The sequence below is a fragment of the Macaca mulatta genome, chromosome 4, assembly GCF_049350105.2.
Source record: "Macaca mulatta isolate MMU2019108-1 chromosome 4, T2T-MMU8v2.0, whole genome shotgun sequence".
Lineage (NCBI taxonomy): Eukaryota > Metazoa > Chordata > Mammalia > Primates > Cercopithecidae > Macaca > Macaca mulatta.
The window spans coordinates 164637055-164655686 of record NC_133409.1 but is presented as its reverse complement, the minus strand read 5'-3'; the positions used below and the strand labels follow the sequence as shown (position 1 = coordinate 164655686).

The 18632-nt window shown below is 38.6% G+C and overlaps 1 protein-coding gene across 2 annotated transcripts in view; it reads left to right on the top strand.

Moving 5' to 3' along the window:
• RNF144B (ring finger protein 144B) overlaps positions 1-18632 on the top strand; it is a 188461-nt gene that overhangs the window by 149828 nt on the left and 20001 nt on the right. For both annotated transcript variants that reach the window (XM_015135636.3, NM_001265699.2), the window contains 1 exon segment: positions 9055-9115. In XM_015135636.3, the coding sequence (XP_014991122.1) occupies positions 9055-9115 (61 nt within the window).

The following is an 18632-nucleotide window of genomic DNA, read 5'->3' as shown; positions in this document are numbered from 1 at the left end:
CATGCTAGTCAATAATTGCTGAGTGTTCAGTCACATGTGGCTAATGGTTACCAGACTGCACAGCACAGAATAAAATATTTCCGTCAGTGCGGAAAGTTCAAATGCATAGTGTTTTAGAATTTTCAGTAAACGGTAGCCACCAGGCACTGACATTTTGAGGTTCTAATGTAAGGGACCAGTGTACCCAGACAAGTGGATCAGGACGGGCTGTAGTGTCTGTCTTGCAATTCTTTAGAGCAGAGCTTAAGTAGTCTTCTCATTTTCTTTTTTTCTTGCTTCTTGCTTTCTCTCTCTCTCTCTTTTTTTTTTTTAAGACCTGGTTTTCCTCTGTTGCCCCCGCTGGAGTACAGTGGTGCAATCACAGCTCACTGTAGCGTCAACTTCCTGGGCTCAAGCGATCCTCCCACCTCAGCCTCCCGAGTAGCTGGGACTACAGATGTGCACCACTATGCCTGGCTAATTTTTAATTTTTTTTTTTTTTTTTTTGAAAAGACAGGGTCTTTTTATGTTTTCCAGGCTGGGCTTAAACAATCCTACTGCCTCAGCCTCCCAAAGTTCTGAGATTACAGGTGTGAACCACCACACCTGGCTTCATTTTCTTTGAATAGACATTTTCTCTTTGTATTTTCCCCCTCCTTTGTTCTCCTTATCCTTTCCCCACTCTATACCTTCTCTGTCCTTCTGGTTCTCTTTATCCAGTTTTACTCTAAAAGCAATTTTACTTTTAGACATTAAAACCAGATAAACCCATAATGAGTCTTAAAAATTACAAAAGGAGGCCAGGTGCAGTGGCTCACACCTGTAATCCCAGCACTTTGGGAGGCCGAGGTGGGCGGATCATGAGGTCAGGAGATCGAGACCATCCTGGCTATCATGGTGAAACCCCATTTCCATGAAAAATACAAAAAAATTAGCCAGGCATGGTGGTGGGTGCCTGTAATCCCAGCAGGAATTCCGCCTCCCAACCCAGGAGGCAGAGGTTGCATTGAGCCGAGATTGCACTACTGAACTCCAGCCTGGGCAACAGAGCAAGACTCTGTCTCAAAAAAAAAAAAAAAAAAAAAGAATCAAATGTTCTCTATCAACTTGCTACTGTCTTTTTCAGTGATAAAAATATGTGGTAGTGGTGATTGATAATCATTTTGAATTGAGAATGGAATAGAAGATTATATTGGAGATGTAGGTAGCTGCATCAGTTTACATAGGCCTCCCCCTTTGAAAGTAAATACCACACACATGAATTGGACTGTACCACCTTCATTTCTAACTTGCTTGAGATCAAGATTTTATTGCATACAATTATAACATGTGGCTTATAATCTATGTATTATTGAATATACCACAATGGGGTTCATTCACAGATGCTTGACTAGGTTCTATCTCCACGACTACTACTTCCTTCCACCTTTTAAAAAATGTTTAATTACACAGGTAACACATAAATATACTTTGCTTGTTAAAAATAATTCCGATTAAGCCTGGTTCCCTTTGTCCTGCTGCTATTTATATTACAACACGTGATTCTTCATTCTTCATTGTCTTACCAAATGCATTTAAGTCTAACATTTCTTCATCTTCAAAGGATGGCAGGAATGTAAGCTCTTTCCTCTGAGCACTTCCTTATGCAGGTCTAACTTACAAAATTGGCTGTGCTCCATGTATCTGCCTTCTTGATTTTTCCAAATTGGCTCAGCTGTGATTATGCCTCCTAACTTTTATCTATCAAGAGTAGCCTCCTTAGTGACGCACTTAATGCCCAGTTCAAGTACAATTGACCCTCAGTGTCCGTGGGTTCTGCATTTGGGGATTCAACTGCACATGGAAAATACTCAGAAAAAAATGTTTTTACTGAACATGTACAGACTTTTCCTTGTCCTTATTCCCTAAACAATACAGTATAATGATTTACCTAGCATTTGCATTGTATTAGGTATTATGAGTAATCTAAAAATGACTTGAACTATACAGGAGAGAGGATGTGCATAAGTTATATTCTAATACTACCCCATTTTATTTCAGAGACTTAAGCATCTGAAGATTTTGGCATCTATGGGAGGTCCTGGAACCAGTGCCCTTCAGATACTGAGGGATGACTCTACTGTTCCCTTGTATAGGAAATGGTAGAAAATGGCAGCTTCCCTTTCAGTGTCATGGAAGCTGTTGAGAGATAGTGACTCAGGAGGACTTGTGGCTAGAGGTGAACCCACTAGGAGCCAGGGAAAAGTAAAACTTTCCTCTATTGCATCATCTGGTACTTTTAGCTTTTGCTCTGCAGAGCTTTTCCAATGTACTTGATCTTGTAGTTGTGTCCAACATGGAATTATGAAAAGCAGGACACAGATTGTTTACTCCAATAGCATTACTTCAGGCAAAGCCCTTACTTGAAGTTAGTAGCCCTGTTAAAAAAAGGTGATGTCTAATTTAAGCAGTTCCCGTATAGTTTATTGAAGTAGCATCCATCACTTCCTGGGAAAGCCTGAACCATTTGTCTGGCCTGTGTAAATTTTGAGTGGTGAGTGCATATACCTATTTGAATAGTAGCTGCCATTACATGTTCTGAGAATTTTAACTTCTTCCAATTGCTAGGCGTCAGTGGAGGGCAGGGAAGAGCTTGTCACTCACTAATCTTCTTTCCAAGCCCTGGAACACTGAAATGACCAGCCTGCCTTTTACTGCTAGTGCCCCAGTGTGCACCAGAGAAAGGGTGGGTGCAGCTGCTCTCCCCAAGAATGGAGGCTTCAGAATTTCTGTAGGAGGGGATTTAGGGCAGGGCCCTCTGGAGACCTGGGTTAGAGGTATGGTGGAGGAGGGATCGAGTACTGGGGAATTTGAAGTTACGTTTGCAAAATAAATATAGTTTTTACTCAGATTGCATGTTTATTTGGGTGGCTTTGGGAAAGTTGGCTACAGTGATAGGGAATCCAAGTGTTTTTCCCACATCCTCTGCCTCCACTTGCCATCTCTTAACATTCTTCCTTCCCATTATCATGGTGGGAAGCTGGGGCAAAGGAAGGATGAGAATGCCCAGGCAAGAGGCCATATTCCTGTTACTGTGGTGTAAGGATCTGAATGGGAAGGGGTGAGTGTGTCTGTAATAACCTTTGGCTGCAATATGTCTTGGCTGGAGAAAAGTAAACCTTTGGGATGGTGGGGATAGAGGAATCCGCCAAGCCAGAGTTAATAGATATTTTTGAGTTTCCTGGCTGAATTACATTTTAGAAAGTATTTAAAACTTTGTTTTAAAATGTACTTAAAACTGTATAAGTGGGTAATAAGATTTCTGAGATTCTTCTTTAACTAATGGCACATAGAAAACTAAGCCACAATGGGTTGAATGTGTCACGTGAGTGTATGGATGTGTCCCTTTTACTTATGACTGAGTGGAGGGAGAAAAGGCAGGGGATGATATGTGGAAAGATGATCTTGGTTAGATCATGTACAGAGACTTCTGTAGCACATGTGAAACAAAGAACAGCGAAAGCTGCCCTCTACAGTGGACTGCGAAGATCTGTGATCCTGGAATTCCATTTCTTGCCTTCTGCCTCTCAGACAGTGATGCCCACATGTGGTTTCTAATCAGGACTTTTTATCTAATATTCAGTTGAGAGACTTCACCTTGTTTGTTTCACTCAGGTGAATGGGCGAATGTGCTGTTTTTCTTCTCTGTTAGGAAGACCAGCTCTCGTTCTCTGGGTTATGAAAACATTTTTAGTTCCTATGTTAATGTGATTAGACATTGATCCGCAAGGTGAGTGTTATTTCCCCTGCCTTGCATTTTGCAAGTCATAGCATCCTCCAAATTGCCCAAACCTTGACAGGTTGTAATGATCTAGTTACTAGTGGTCAATTCCATCTCCAGATGCACTGATATGTTTTATTATTTGTTTGCCCTGTTTAATTTTTTAAAAGCAACTGTAGCAGAGGCATGATTTGAAGGACTAAACCTAAGTGAAGTCTGGGCGCCTTTTCCTTCTGTCCAGGCTTTCCAGACTCTGATGGGTAACATTTCCCTAAAGCCTATCCCCAACTTCTGTTTCACTTTTGAGTGTTTTTTTCCTAACTAAAATGCAGTATACATTGTATTTATTAACATTTCTTATGGGAACTCATACCACTTTTGGCATCAATACTTTTGTGGTGAGCAGGCTCCCCTTTCTGCCTCTCTTTTTTTTTTTTTGCAGGGGGATGGGGGGAGGTGGGTAAGGTCAGTGTTAGTGTAGATGATGATGCTTGTTTAAATATTATGATCGTGGTTAATACTGATTAACAGGGTGTGCCTCACTTTTCATTTCTTCTTGGTTGTGTACGTTAGAGAGATTAATTCACAGTTACGTGTAACTGTTACAGCACTCCCATGTGTAGGTGTGGTCTGGCTTCCCTGGATATGCTCTGCTAGGGATGGAATGGAAAAGGGAAGACATTCAGCTGAGTAGGAACTGAGTATTTTTTTTTTCTTCTTTTTATTTATTTATTTATTTTTGAGGCAGAGTCTTGCTCTGTTGCCCAGGCTGGAGTGCAGTGGCATGTTCTCAGCTCACTGCAACTTCCACCTCCTGGGTTCCAGCAATTCTCCTGCCTCAGCATCCTAAGTACCTGGGATTATAGGTGCCCACCACCATGCCCGGCTAATTTTTGTGTTTTTCATAGAGATGGGGTTTTACCATGTTGGCCAGGCTGGTCTCAAACTCCTGACCTGAAGTGATCTGCCCGCCTCGGCCTCCCAAAGCGCTGAGATTACAGGCATGAACCACCTTACCTGGCCGGAACTGAGTATTTAAGAAGGATCATAAGGTTCATTTTTATCATAAATGAAACAAAACAAAATAGTGATTGTGAGCTAAAGTTAGTAACTTTTGTTGTTATTATTCTGATATTATTGCTCTTACTCTATTAACATGAAACTGAATGTATTTTATCTTTGAATTAAAGTTTGGGTTTTTCCCCCCCTTTGGAAAGAGTTTCTAGAATGATGAGGAGGAGCAAAAGTTGTCTTTTGTGCTTGGATGGGAGGAGAGATAAATTTCTGTTTAACATTAAATTAGCACAGCTTTCAAAGGAGAAGTAGCAAAAATTAACTTTGAAGACTATTAAGTAGTTGATCTGAGTATAGTGGTCTCATGATAGCTGAGAATTACCTAGAGAGCTTTGCTTTTACTGCTCGAACATGGATTTGGTTAGTAATGAATTAGAAACCACTGAATAAAATAAATGTCTGTAGTCTATGCTGACTGAAATTTAAAAAATGAATAAATAGAGAAGGGACAGCTTTCTCTTACAGTGGAATTTTAATCACCAGTACAAAATGAATGATGGAAATAGAAAAATCACTAAGCAAATATTACAGTAATAACTATTTTTGGCAAGAATTGTCAGTAGATCAAAAATTAGTGGGCAAAGTTTGATTAGAAACAGGATTTTGCATAGTTTCAAAATATCTCCCTACAAGATACTTGTTAATTCCAAATGATGGAGAAACTGGCAGATACCACCTTAACCACATTAAAAAGTTAAAATCATCAAGAATGAGACATGTTGTCCTCATGTAACTCCTGATAGCCCCAAGGACACATCTGTGATATTCTTGCCAAAAATGCATAGCCTCAGTCTAATCATGAGAAAACATCAGACAAATCCAAATTAGGGGAACATTGTACAAATAACTGGCCTGGACTCTTCAAACTCATCAAAGTCACGAAAGGCAAAGATAAATTGAAGAACTGTCCCAGATTGGAAGGTCAAGGAGATACCACAACTAGATACAAGTTGGTAACCTTGATTGGATCTTAGACTGAAAAAAAGACCTTAGTGGGACAATTAGTGAAATCTGAATAAGGCCTGAAGATGTTTTAATTCCATTGTATCAAAATATAAATTTCATTATTTCAGTACTATGATTATCATTAGGGAAAGCTGGAATGGCATTTAGGAACTAAATTTAGAAAGTGTTATTAGGGGAAGTTGAGGGATTGGCATTTAGTAACTCTATACAAGTTTTGCAACTTTTTACATAATGGTCTGGTGTGATTTTGAATGATTTGGAAATTCTCGGTTGGCAGAAAGAAGATAAATGTATACCACAAGATACCTCTTTATAATCTCTCTTATTCTCTAGGATTGTCAGGTGTAGCAGTCAATTTTAGAGTACTTGTGAATATCCTCAAAAAATTGGTTGTAGCCCGTTTACCTGCAGCCTGATTTAGTCTTCTAATCATCATCCTAACGCAAGAATTAATATTTCAATTTTACAGTAGTAGAAATGGAGGTCTTGAGCAATAGTGACTTAGCTCCAAATGACAGTGGAACCAGGGATTTAACATTTTGTATCATTTGTTGTTGTTGTTGTTGTTTTTGTACAGCTCTCATCTAAAGCCAAAAGTATAATAGAAATATTTCAGAAAATTAGTTCTATTCTGCAAAATCCAACAGACAAAATCAAGGGGTAGACCTTTTGTGAATCTTATGTTTATTGCTTTCTAAGTAATTTCAGCCCCTGGAGTGTAGCTTCTGTATGTCCTGCCTCACTGTATGCCAGGCTTCCAGACCAAAGCTTTACTCATGGTAAGCTGTCAACAGATATTTAGAAAAAAATGTGACTGGGTGCAGTTGGCTCATGTCTGTAATCCCAGCACTTTGGGAAGCCAAGACAGGAAGATCACTGGAAGCTGGGGGTTTGAGACCAGCCTGGGCAACATATTGAGACCCCATCTCTTCAGAAAATTAAGAAATTATCCAATTATGATGGTGCATGCCTGTAGTCTCAGCTACTTGAGAGGCTGAGGAGGGAGGATTGCTTGAGCCTGGAAGTTTAAGGCTAACGTGAGCTATGATTGTGCCACTGTACTCCAGCCTGGGTTGACAAAGTGAGACCTCATCTCCTAAAAAAACAATAATAGAAAAGATGTAAGTCTAAATGAGGGGAACTGGGGAAGAGAATGGTGCATTCTGTGGGTGTCTTCATTCCAAAAGGACAAAATAGAATGAGAAGCAATGTAATTAACTTCTTGTAATCACAACTTTCAATTAAAAAATTGATTTACCTTAGTAAGTCTTAGTTCCATACAACCTTTGACTTCAATGAGAAATCCAAAGTAGCATAAAATACCAAAAATTAGAAATCTATGACTTCCCTGTTGGCAATAGTGTGTACTCCAATGAAATTTATTTTTCTAATTTAAAATTAAACATCCATCTCTACAGTTGTTTACTTTTTACTGCATGAATTTCTGTCATTTTTCACATTAGCATTTCATCTGTATCTAAAACATCTTCTGTTTGCCTTGTCTTCCATAAGCTGTATTTGACTTTTATATAAATTGCTCATCATCGAAAAGAGAATCAGAATTTTTAGGGGTTGACTTTGAAGGATTTAAAAGGAGGTCATCAATCCAAAAACTATTTTAGATGAGGGTGAGTGGGGTACAGGACTGTCTTCTGGAATCAAGGAGGGTGGTGGGTTAAAAAAAGATTCATAGAATAGTATTGAAGTCTCTTGGGCCCAGGTGGTATCATCCCCAAGTCATGTTGATCCAGCAGTTGACATAGCATTTGTTTGTCTTCCACCCATGATGCATTAGTGACAAATTCAGGAACTAAACTCTGGTTCCTAAATGCTTCCTATCACTTCATTTGCCTGTACCTTCTGTCTCCAACTCTGAATTTTATTTGAGACACCTTTGTCTTTCAGGAAAGATGTCTGGGTAGCATTATAACAGATGAATAAACCTGACTTTCAATGTGATGAAAGTCCAACCATACCATTGAAAGAACTATGGTAAAATACATATAACATGATATTGGGCATAATTTGTTTTTTTGTAAAAATGCTAAGGAGCTTTAATTTAAGGTACCACATGAAAATGCAACATTTTCTCCCCAATTGGAGAAAGAAAATTTGGATAAAAATGTTTTTATAATTAAAGTTATGTTTTACCATACTTTATGTGGAATGAGGAAGACCAAACTTGTTTTGTGGTCCTTTATACATTTTAGCTAACTTAGATTCATTTGTGAAATGAATAAGGGAAAGGATTAGATTTTGAATGCATTATAAAAGGTATAATATTTGTTAAATACAATTTTAGCTGCATCATTTTCTTACTCCAGTGTTCTCAAAGCAGATGTCCTTTCCTTAGTTGCAAGAATGTCAATGTAGGTATATTTTGTGCCAAAAAAAGTTGATGGTTTCGAGTTGGAATTGTCAGGGCTAAAACTCTGTCCTGTATCAACTCACTGGATGTCTGGAAGGCTAATATCAAATCCTTTAATTTTCTCATATGTAAATCTTTAAGTTATGTCAATATGTTTACATTTGATGTCAATGGAATTAAAATGTTTAGAATGCTGGTTTAAGAGCAGTTAGCTTTTCCTGCATCTGCCTTTAAAAATGAGTAATTTGAAATGTCATTCAGTTAAGTATGAATTGTTGTTTACTAGTAAACCTTTGGTTTATATTGCCATCTGAAATGGAATAGGGGTCTAGTTGCAAGAAATATTTTAGGCATTTCTTTTCTACCGGGGTCTGGGATGTCAATGTCCCATAACCGGGGGCTCCAGGAAGTGACTCTTGTCAGAATAAATGATTTTTATATTGTTTAAAAGATAATCTTTCCTAGGTGACAAATGACATTTGCATAATTCCTGAGTTGCTGTCTACCTGACTTTAGTTTTTAAGGATTCCAAAGCTAGAACTATACTTCAAAAAATTATTAAATGAAGATACAGAGAAAGGAAGCGTCTTTAATATATAAATATGAATAGTGTTAGAAGTCCCTGTAATAACATTTTGTTGTCCGGTCTTGGTAGCTACTGACTGAAGGATAGAAGGTGATCAATGAGAACCCTTGAGCAGTGATTCTCAACTGTGGTGGTGGAGTGGGGATGACTTGAAAATTGTTGCATGTGTTTTACTACATGAACAGTGTAGAGAAAAAGAGGTTTGCAAACAGTTGGTGTAGAGGAAGTATAATAAGCAAAGCCAGAAAGAGAAATCAAAAGGCTGGTAACTCAGGGCCCTATGATGACTGAAGTCTCAACCTTTTATGTCTCTGGTTTCAGATTGCCTGTTTGGTACCTGTGGACCAGTTTCAGCTTTATCAGAGGTTAAAATTTGAAAGAGGTATGAAGTCTTCTTTTTTTCCTGATGGTGAATGTGGTTTTACATGTGTCATTTTTACACTAACCGGGATGGAAGATAAAGGCAGCTGTCGGCTGTCAACAAAGCCACACGGGTACTCCGAAAGGAGGATACTGTAGTTGCAACATAAAATTTCAAGCCTCTCAGCTACCACCAGAAAAAAATGCAGAATAGCAGGAAACAGAACTTTCCTTATGTTGTTTGTTTTGTATTTTTAATTTGGCTTATGTAAGAAAGGTTTTGCGAAATTTAGATGGCTTTGTAATCACAATAATACAAAAGAAAGTGACTCTCAAAATGGGTTTTACCACTAATTTTCGATTCTTGAAGATCACTTGGAAACATTACCAGCCAAAACATCTTTACTGCTCCTCAAAATATTCACCACCTGCTTTTTTGATACTACTTTTGTAATCATGTAATAACAGACTGTGGATATGTATCATTCTTGTGCAATTTACAATGTATTGGACTGATTTTCTTTCTGACTTTGGACTTGGGGGAACTTATATAACTTTTCTATTTAGCTATAAGAATTATGTTTTTACTTCATTTGGCTTTTGACAGGTATTTTTTAGGAGCCATTTCCCTCTTGTCATACCCTAATCTATTTTTGAGGTAAATGGACTATTTCTTAGTATCTCAGAAGTAGGAAAAAAATTGTTTCTCCCAGAACTCATTGGACTGGTATAGTCTCATTGAGTATATTAAACTGAAGCCTAGCACGAACATAAAGTTTTCTGATTGCTAACTTTTAAATATGGATTAGTAAAGTCTAGAGGTGAGGGTGGCGGGGGGGGGAATGAATATTTGTCATGTGCCAATAAGTTTGGTCAGTACAATTATTTTTATCTCATTTACTTTTTACAACTACCCTGAAAAATAATTCTTACAGGAAAAAAGAAAAAAAACATAAGAGCATGAAGAGGGGTAGAGTAGGAATGCTTGTTGGGGATTCATAGGTTGTTAATCGCAACCTTAGATCTAGATCTGGCTTGGTCTTATAGGAGAAGAACACTGACTTTGTTTTTGCATGTGTGTTTTTTTTTTAATCCAGCAGCCAAAACCAGATTCATCTCATGGGTGGATTACTTAACTCATAAGGCTGATATATTAAGCTAAATTTACAGGAAAAAAAAAAAATCTTGGACTAGGTTGTTTGAATTCCAAACGGTGGGTACGTTTTTGCTGTATATCCAGATGGGAAGTAGGAATAATAGTTTATAATGTTGAACATGGAATCAGAACCAGGGAGTCAGACGGATTTTAGGTTTAATGGATGATGATGTAATCTGATGCTTCTGTCCTGTGATAAGTTAATGATGGGGGTAGTTAATATTGACCCTCTCTAATCCATCCACATGGGCTGATTAGATTGTGTATTATAACGCCAGATGTGATAGCTAAAGATAAGAGCATCAACCATCTGCCCTGCCATTTTCCCACTTTATCCCAATATCCTCCATATAAAAATCAATTATAATTAGAACATGGACATTCCCAGTATTCACCCTGTGGATGACTGGCTGTAGCAAGTACCATGATTTGAGGGCTTTTACCTGGAGAAAGCCTAAAGAGTTAGGTTGGATTTTCAGGCTGCTGCTTAAATGGTGAGATGTGACCTATCAACCATGTCAGTCCTACTCAGTCACTGGGACTCAGTCTATTTATAGTATTCTCATGCCTCCATCAGCACTTCTCCTCTCCCATGACTGCCTGTTACTTCTCCGGCTAACTTCACTGCCCCATATGTCAGCAACAGGCCTTATTCCTAATTGTTTTACATTTTAGGTAACACATCTGTTACCTCAAATGGCTTTTTGTAATTAGAATATTCTAATATTACCAGGAATTACAGCTTTCTGTGGGTTGCTTCTCACTGATGAATATAAAGTTTTGGTTTATTTTAGAATGGTAGCTAAGAGCCTGAGTGCAATTGCAGGCTCCACCACTGGTAAGCTGTGTGACCATGACAAGGTCCTTAATATTTCTGCATCTCAACTTCCTCATCTGTGAAATGGGGATAACGAGCATCTCTAAACCATAGGGTTGTGATGAGGATTATGGGAATTAATACTTGTAAAGCACTTCCGGTGAGTGCTTCCTGTGTCTCAGTGTTCAAAATTTTAACAGTCGTTGGCAATAAAAATAAGTTAAAAGTAGCACCTTTAAATTAGATTATTCTCAATGTTCTTCTCCTGTACACTTTTTTCCCCATGAGATAACCATACTGTTCTTCAGGAAACATCATACTGAAATAGATATTATTGATTGTCTTGTTGTCAGTGGGATTAGAACACTTGAAGTTAATTGGCACCATCCATCTTTATGTGGGGCAAGGTAGATGTGGAAAATCATTGGCCAAGATTTTCACTCTTTCCCCAGATAGTGGTTGGCTTTTTGAGTTTTCAAGCAGTAGTCAAACCTACTTGTGACTGGCTTATTCCTTCATTAGACATGATAATATGTTCAGTCTGGCTACAATTAAGTTGGGCAGGCCTCTGAGCCAGTCTGTCTTTCTTAGGTGGTGATGGCATATTTCTACTTTGCTCTGTTACAAATTGATCAAATAGTTTTATTCATACATGGAATTTATTTTTTTTTTTTTCTCACGAGTTCTAGGCAGATGCCCCACTATGGATCCCATGCATTGACAATTCATGTTGCTGTTCTTACTTTATAGATGAAGAAACTGAAAACAGGGCAGATTGAGACTTGCCTAGGACCACGTAGACTGTGGCTAACCTTCCTCATCTATACAAATGTTAAAATTCTCTACTTTTCTTTTTGTTATTAAACATATACCTAACATAAAAGTTGACATTTAAACCATTTTTAGATGTACAATTCAGTGACATTAATCACATTCATACAGTTAGGCAGCCATCACCACTGCTTCTAAAAGCTCTTTCATGGTCCCAAATTCTGTAGCCGTTAACCAATAAGTCCTTATTCCTCTTCTCTGCAACCCCTAATAACCTCTAATCCACTTTCTCTTATTTGCCTATCCTAGATATTTCATGTAAGTGGAACCATACAATAGTTGTCCTTTTGTATTTGTCTTATTTACTTAATAAATGTTTTTCAAAGTTCCATTCCTGTTGTAGCATATATGAGAATTTCATTTTTTAAGGCTGAGTCATCCATTTTATGTTTTTAACGTCATTTTGTTTATTCATCTGTTGATGGACATTTCAGTTGTTTCCACCTTTGGCTGCTGTAAACAATGCTGCTGTGAACACTGGGGCGTAACTATCTGAGTTTCTGCTTTCAGTCCTTTTGGGTAAAGTAATAGAAGTGGGATTATGGGATCATATGGTAATTTTACATTTATTTTTTGAGGAACTGCCAAATTGTAAAACCCTATAATTTAAATATAAATTTAATTAGACATCTTACTGTCATAAAGTATTGCAATGTGTTAAATTTAGTGACCTTTTGATTTAAACCCCTCATTTTATGAAAAACGTAATTGAGGCCCGGAGACAATTTCCTCTTAGGTGATTTTGTTTTTGTTTTATTTATTTTTTTTGAGATGGAGCCTCATTCTGTCACACAGGCTAGATTGCAGTGGCATGAACTTGGCTCGCTGCAACCTCTGCCTCCTGGGTTCAAGCAATTCTCCTGCCTCAGCCTCCAGAGTAGATGGGATTACAGGTGCCCACCACCACACTTGGCTAATTTCATATTTTAGTAGAGATGGGGTTTTGCCATGTGGGTTAGGCTGGTCTCGAACTCCTAACCTCAGGTGATCCACCCACCTCGGCCTCCCAAAGTGCTAGGATTACAGGCATGAGCTACTGCGCCCGGCCTCTTAGGTGATTTTGGAAGGCAATTTGTAATCATGTAATTCTTCATTACCATCCATTATAATTATTATTGGAAAATGGACATTTCAAGTAAGAGTAAATTTAAGTTAATAAAGTGCTACATAATGGAATTTACATGGTTGGGATACACTTTATCTAATCCTATCTAAACTTTATCTAAAGTATATAAAATAGACTTCTTATCTACCTCAAACTCAAGACCTTCATCAGCTAGGTGACTTTGAGATCTATGTTGTGAATGTATATTTAATGTGAAACCGTTTATAAGGGGATATGGGGGTGCATTAAATACCCACTAATACTGTTAATGAGTTAAATGACGAATTGACTGAAAGAAAATCTCATTGCTGGACTGTGAGACAGAACTGTAGAGATAGCTGCTGCTCTGGAAAAACGTAGAATCAGAGTAGATGCAGCACTATTTCTTAGTTATGAAAAATCATCCTTAGTTTTTTCCAATTAGTGTCTGCCAAGTTCTTTTAGTCTTTAGCTTGTTGTTCAGTGTGTGAATTGTCCTCTGCTTTGTGTTACGTATTTGATTAGCTTGTCCTTTATGTCTTTGTCTTCAGCTAAGTCTGACAGAAAATATTTTGAATAGGATTGCACAAAAATCATCCTGCTGCTTATGCAACTCGAATAAACACTATCTGATATTGGTTGGTTATTCTACCCACTTTCCACCCATCTGCGACTTTTCCTCTGGCTACCACTATGTTTCTGGCTTTCTCTTTCTGCATCAGTTTTCCAGTATTAACAAGGAAAAGGGAATGCTAAGTTTGGCATGGATTAATGACCACTGCTTTACTTTCCAGTGGTTCTCCAAGTACATGCCTGATGATTAATGCTAGAATTTTTCTTTTCTTTTTTTTTTTGAGACAGAGTCTTGCTCTGTCCCCCAGGCTGGAGTGCAGTGGCGCGATCTCGGCTCACTGCAAGCTCCGCCCCCCTGGGTTCACGCCATTCTCCTGCCTCAGCCTCCCGAGTAGCTGGGACTACAGGCGCCTGCCACCTCGCCCGGCTAATTTTCTTGTATTTTTAGTAGAGACGGGGTTTCACCGTGTTAGCCAGGATGGTCTCGATCTCCTGACCTCGTGATCCGCCCGTCTCGGCCTCCCAAAGTGCTAGGATTACAGGCTTGAGCCACCGCGCCCGGCCAATGCTAGAATTTTTCTTGCCTCTTGTTTCCAGAGTCTACTTTTCCAAAATAGTTTTTTTTTTTTGAAAATTGGGTTAAGATGATCCATCTCGAGTTCTTAAGCACTCTTCCTTTTTTTGTGACCCTGTTTGACTTTCTGTAACTATTTCTCGCTAGGGTGATGTATCTGTTCTTGAATATTTATTTATATTATCATATAGCAGTTTAAGAACTCTTACAGAGGGGTTGTGTCATATTGTTCTCCTTCATTAAAAAAAGTGAAATAGGAAGTTGTCTTTCTGTTGTTGTCTGTTAATATTACTGGCTTCACTCCTGTATTCATTATGTGCTTACTGATGTATTGCGTGTCTATCCTATGCCAGGTGCCGTTCCAGTGCTTCTTCAAGCTGTGATTCCATCTTTCTTTGAAAGCCCTTTTGTTCTCAGCATTCTCCTCAAGCCTCCTTTCATTTCGTGTCTTCACATTTATGACATAACTGTAGTTTCACCTTACTCTCTTATTTCTTCTTGGTGACATGCTTCCACCCCAGCTTTTGTATCTGATCATAAAAGGTTTTATTCCATCAGAGCTCCCTATGTAGTTATGTAGTTTCTTTTAGTGATTTTTCCCCCTATTTTTAGACTGTGATGCTTAAGTGCTTTGCTCAGTTTGATTTTTTTTTTAACACCTCCCATATCTCAGTCTACTAAAACAGTTTTGTTTATTACAACTGATAATTAAATTAAGTGCATGGTGTTTCCCACAATAATAAAAGTTCGTGTGATGTCTTTTTTGGCACAACAGTGGAGAATGACAGAAAAACCACTCCTGCTAGGAGAGAGAATGTACAACAGAATCAAAAGCAAACTCAGCATATGTAATGGGGATGGTGCCAGGTGGGAAAACCAAGGGTTTTAGATTAAGATTTTGAAAACTGAAAGCAATCATTAAGGTCAGATATGGTCTTTAGGTCTCATGGCAGTTTTAATTTCCCAGAATGTTTCTGTTTCCCAGTAATAGTTAGAATACAGAAGTAGAAAATAGTTTTAAATAGCATTTTCTTTGCGTTGCATAATTTACATGAACATGCAGAGTCTCAAGATCAAATAGCTGTGGGGCTTTGCTTCAGTAATCAATTTGACTTTTTGTAAGTAAATTGCAGTTTACATCTTTCAATTTGTCTCTATCTCTGATGTAAATATGTCAGAGTTAATCACTTCTAAATCATGCATAGTAATATAAAATTTTGAGGGCACTATTATTTAGGGGCTGACTTACAGGTCCCTGGTTTCTCTTTTACTAGATTTCTGAACTTTTTCCCATCTCAAAGCTATATGATGTTTTCATCACTGCTGATGCAGAAGTAATTAGTTGACTAGGCATCAGTTCACTTTCTTCCAACATTGGAATAGAAATTTGAAGGGGGAGCAACCGGACCTTCAACTTCTGGATAATTGTACATTTTGTATATCTATATTATAACTGTGTTTCCTAGGCCAAAAGCCAGGAAGTAGAATTGAATTTACAATAAAAGTAATAAAAAGTGCTGAAAAAAATATCCTGTGACTCCTATGGGGCTCCACTTTGTCTCAAATTCCTTACAGATCATTGGTGTGAGGAGAGAAGGAGAAGAAGAACAGCTCTTCATGTGATAGCAATCTGACTTCCCACTGGTGTCTACCAGTTTGTTGCTTTTACCTTGGGTTCTGTGTAGTCCCATTAGATGCCAGGGCTGTTGGTGTCTGATGACTCTTCTGCATTTTTTCTATTTCTACTAAACCTGGCCTCTAGACCACTTGTATACCTTACATTGGCTTTTCCTTGTATCTGCTCTTCTAGGAGCTGAACTGAAGGGCATTCTGAAGTGTAGGTGCCATGCTGTGCTCGGACGTCTTTTCAGTGGAATCTGGCCAGACTTCTATGTCTGGATCCCTGTTTTTTGGGGGGAAGCACTTCTTCAAAAGTGCCCTATTGCAAATATCTCTCTGGGTTGTTACTGCTGTTCTCTGGAAATATCTGAATGTAGGGCTGAACAATCTAGAACTTGGCTACATATGCTATCATTATCTTTTTTATTATGGGAAATTGATTTACTGATGCTATGTCTTATCTTTCTGTTATGCCACTCTATTTATTTACACAAATGCATCATTCTAGGCATCTTGCTAGGTCAGTGATTGTCAGAGAAGGGTGAATGTATCTCCCAGGGACATTTGGTGATGTCCAAAGACATTTTTGATTGTTATGACTTGGGTGGGAAGCTACTGGCATCTAGTGGGTAGAGGCCAGGGATGCTGCTAAACATGTAATGCATCATTCATAAAAGTTGTATTGGTTCTATTTTAGGGTGGGTGTGTGTGTGTGTGTGTGTGTGTGTGTGTGTGTGTGTTGGCTCAACAGATATGTCAGGACATCTCCATGACAGTAAATTATCCAATCCAAATATCAATAGTGCTGCTGTTGAGAAATCCTTTCCTAGCTGATGGGGAATACAGTGATCATCAGGACAAAATCCCTGCCCTAAAGGATCCTGCATATGTGCATGTGTGTATGTGGGAGGTTAGATAATAAATAAGTAATATTAGATGATGGGGATATATCCTTTTATATAAATAAGGGTAAGGGGAAAGAGATAGATGGGGGAGGCTATTTTGGATAGGATTTTCATGGAAGACCTCTTTGACGAGGTTATATCTGAAAAAGGACTTGATTTGATGTGAGCAAGTCATGCGAATACTTCTGGGAAGAGCATCATTTCAGGGAGAGGTAAAGGTACGTACAAAGCCCCTGAGGCAAGAACGAGCCTGATTTCTGTTTGGGAAACAGCAAGGAGGCCCTTGTGATGGAGCTAGGAGAGCAGAGGGGAGAGCCATAGGAGGTAATTTGGAAGTGGTAGTGAAGGGCCTGATCCCACAGATTATTAAGATGAAGTCCCAGTGTGATGGGAAGCTACTGGAGGGTTTGGATCAGGGGAATGTCATGATATGATTTCCATTTTAGAAGATTACTCTGGCTGCTGCACAAGAATGGATGGTAATGGAATGACATGGCAGCAGAGAGATTTATTAGGAGGCTGTGGTAGTGATCGAATCCAAGACAGTACAGTAGATTATATATTGAAAGCAGAAGCATTGAAAATCCCCAGATTTGGAGTCTATTTTGAAGGTGGAACTGTCAGGATTTCCTGGTAGAGATACGTCTGGATTATATGAGTCAGGATCAGTAGTATAAACTTTGGAATCATCAACATAGAGGTCAGGTTTAAAGCTGTGACATGGGATGAGCTCATCTAAGAACCGAACATAGATAAAGAAGCAGTCTCAGGACTGAGCCCTGGGACACTATAGGTTTTAGAGGTGGGGAAGAAAAGGTGGTCTGGCAAAGGAGACTGACAAAGGATGGCCAGAAATATGAATCTAGAAGCTGGGTGAAGACAGTGTTTAAGGAGGAGAGTGTCCACTGGGTCAGATGCTATTGACAGATGAGGAGATATACGGTCTGAGAGTTGGTAACAGAGGTCTTTGGTGATCTTGACAAGTGGGTTTTAGTGGAATGACAGAGAAGTACCAGCTTGGAGAGGGTTCAGGGTACTATGAGAAGAAAAATGGGTGCAGTGAATATTCAAGGAGTTTTGTTTTATTTTGTTTTTCTCTTGAACTCATGATCCAGCAGAAAGGGATGATACAGGAGAGGGATGGGGGAGGTAACTGCAGAAGCCAAATCCTTGAGATTGTGAGGAAAATGGATTTCAGTGCCAGGTGGAGGGATTGGATTTACTAGGGGGTAGGTTTAGGTCATCTTCTCTATCAGAAAAGAAGGTGGAGAGGTTACAGACATGAATGCAGATGGGCTGGTAGATTTGTTGTGCATGGGTTCTCTTCTAATTGCTTGTTTCCTACGTGAAATAAGGAGGGTCAGCAGCTGAGAGTGAGAAGAGGAAAGGGGTAATGCAGATTTGAAGCAAAAGGAAGAGTTTTACGTAATATGAAAGTATAGTGAACCTAGCAATATCGAACGTGAAGTTTACAGAATACCTCCCAGGTTGCATCCGTTCCTAAATCATCCAGCAGATATTAATAGAGCACCAACTTTGTGTAAGTTACTGTTTTTCAAAGTATAGAACTGTGACCCAGAATAATAAATGCATTTTACTTTGAAAGCCAGCACACACGTGCGCTCACACACACACACAAACACACACACACACCAAGATGGAACCAGCAAAAGTTTCATGAAACTAGTGTGAGATACACTCTATTTTCTTTTCTAATCTATTTCATTTTTATGCTGGTCACAACCCATTAAACTGGTATCTCAATCCCCATTGTTTGAAAAGCATCATGATAAAAAAATACAGATTTGTGTGTCCCCTTTCAAAGAGTTTAAAGTCACACATGAAGGTTGAGGATTGGGGGAAATTTCACTAGTTCTTGTGTAGAACCTGCTTCGTGTCAGGCACTGTGTTAAGTGTCTTATTTACAGTGTCTATTCAATCTTGAACATCTCTATTTTATAGGAAAGAAAGAAGTCTTG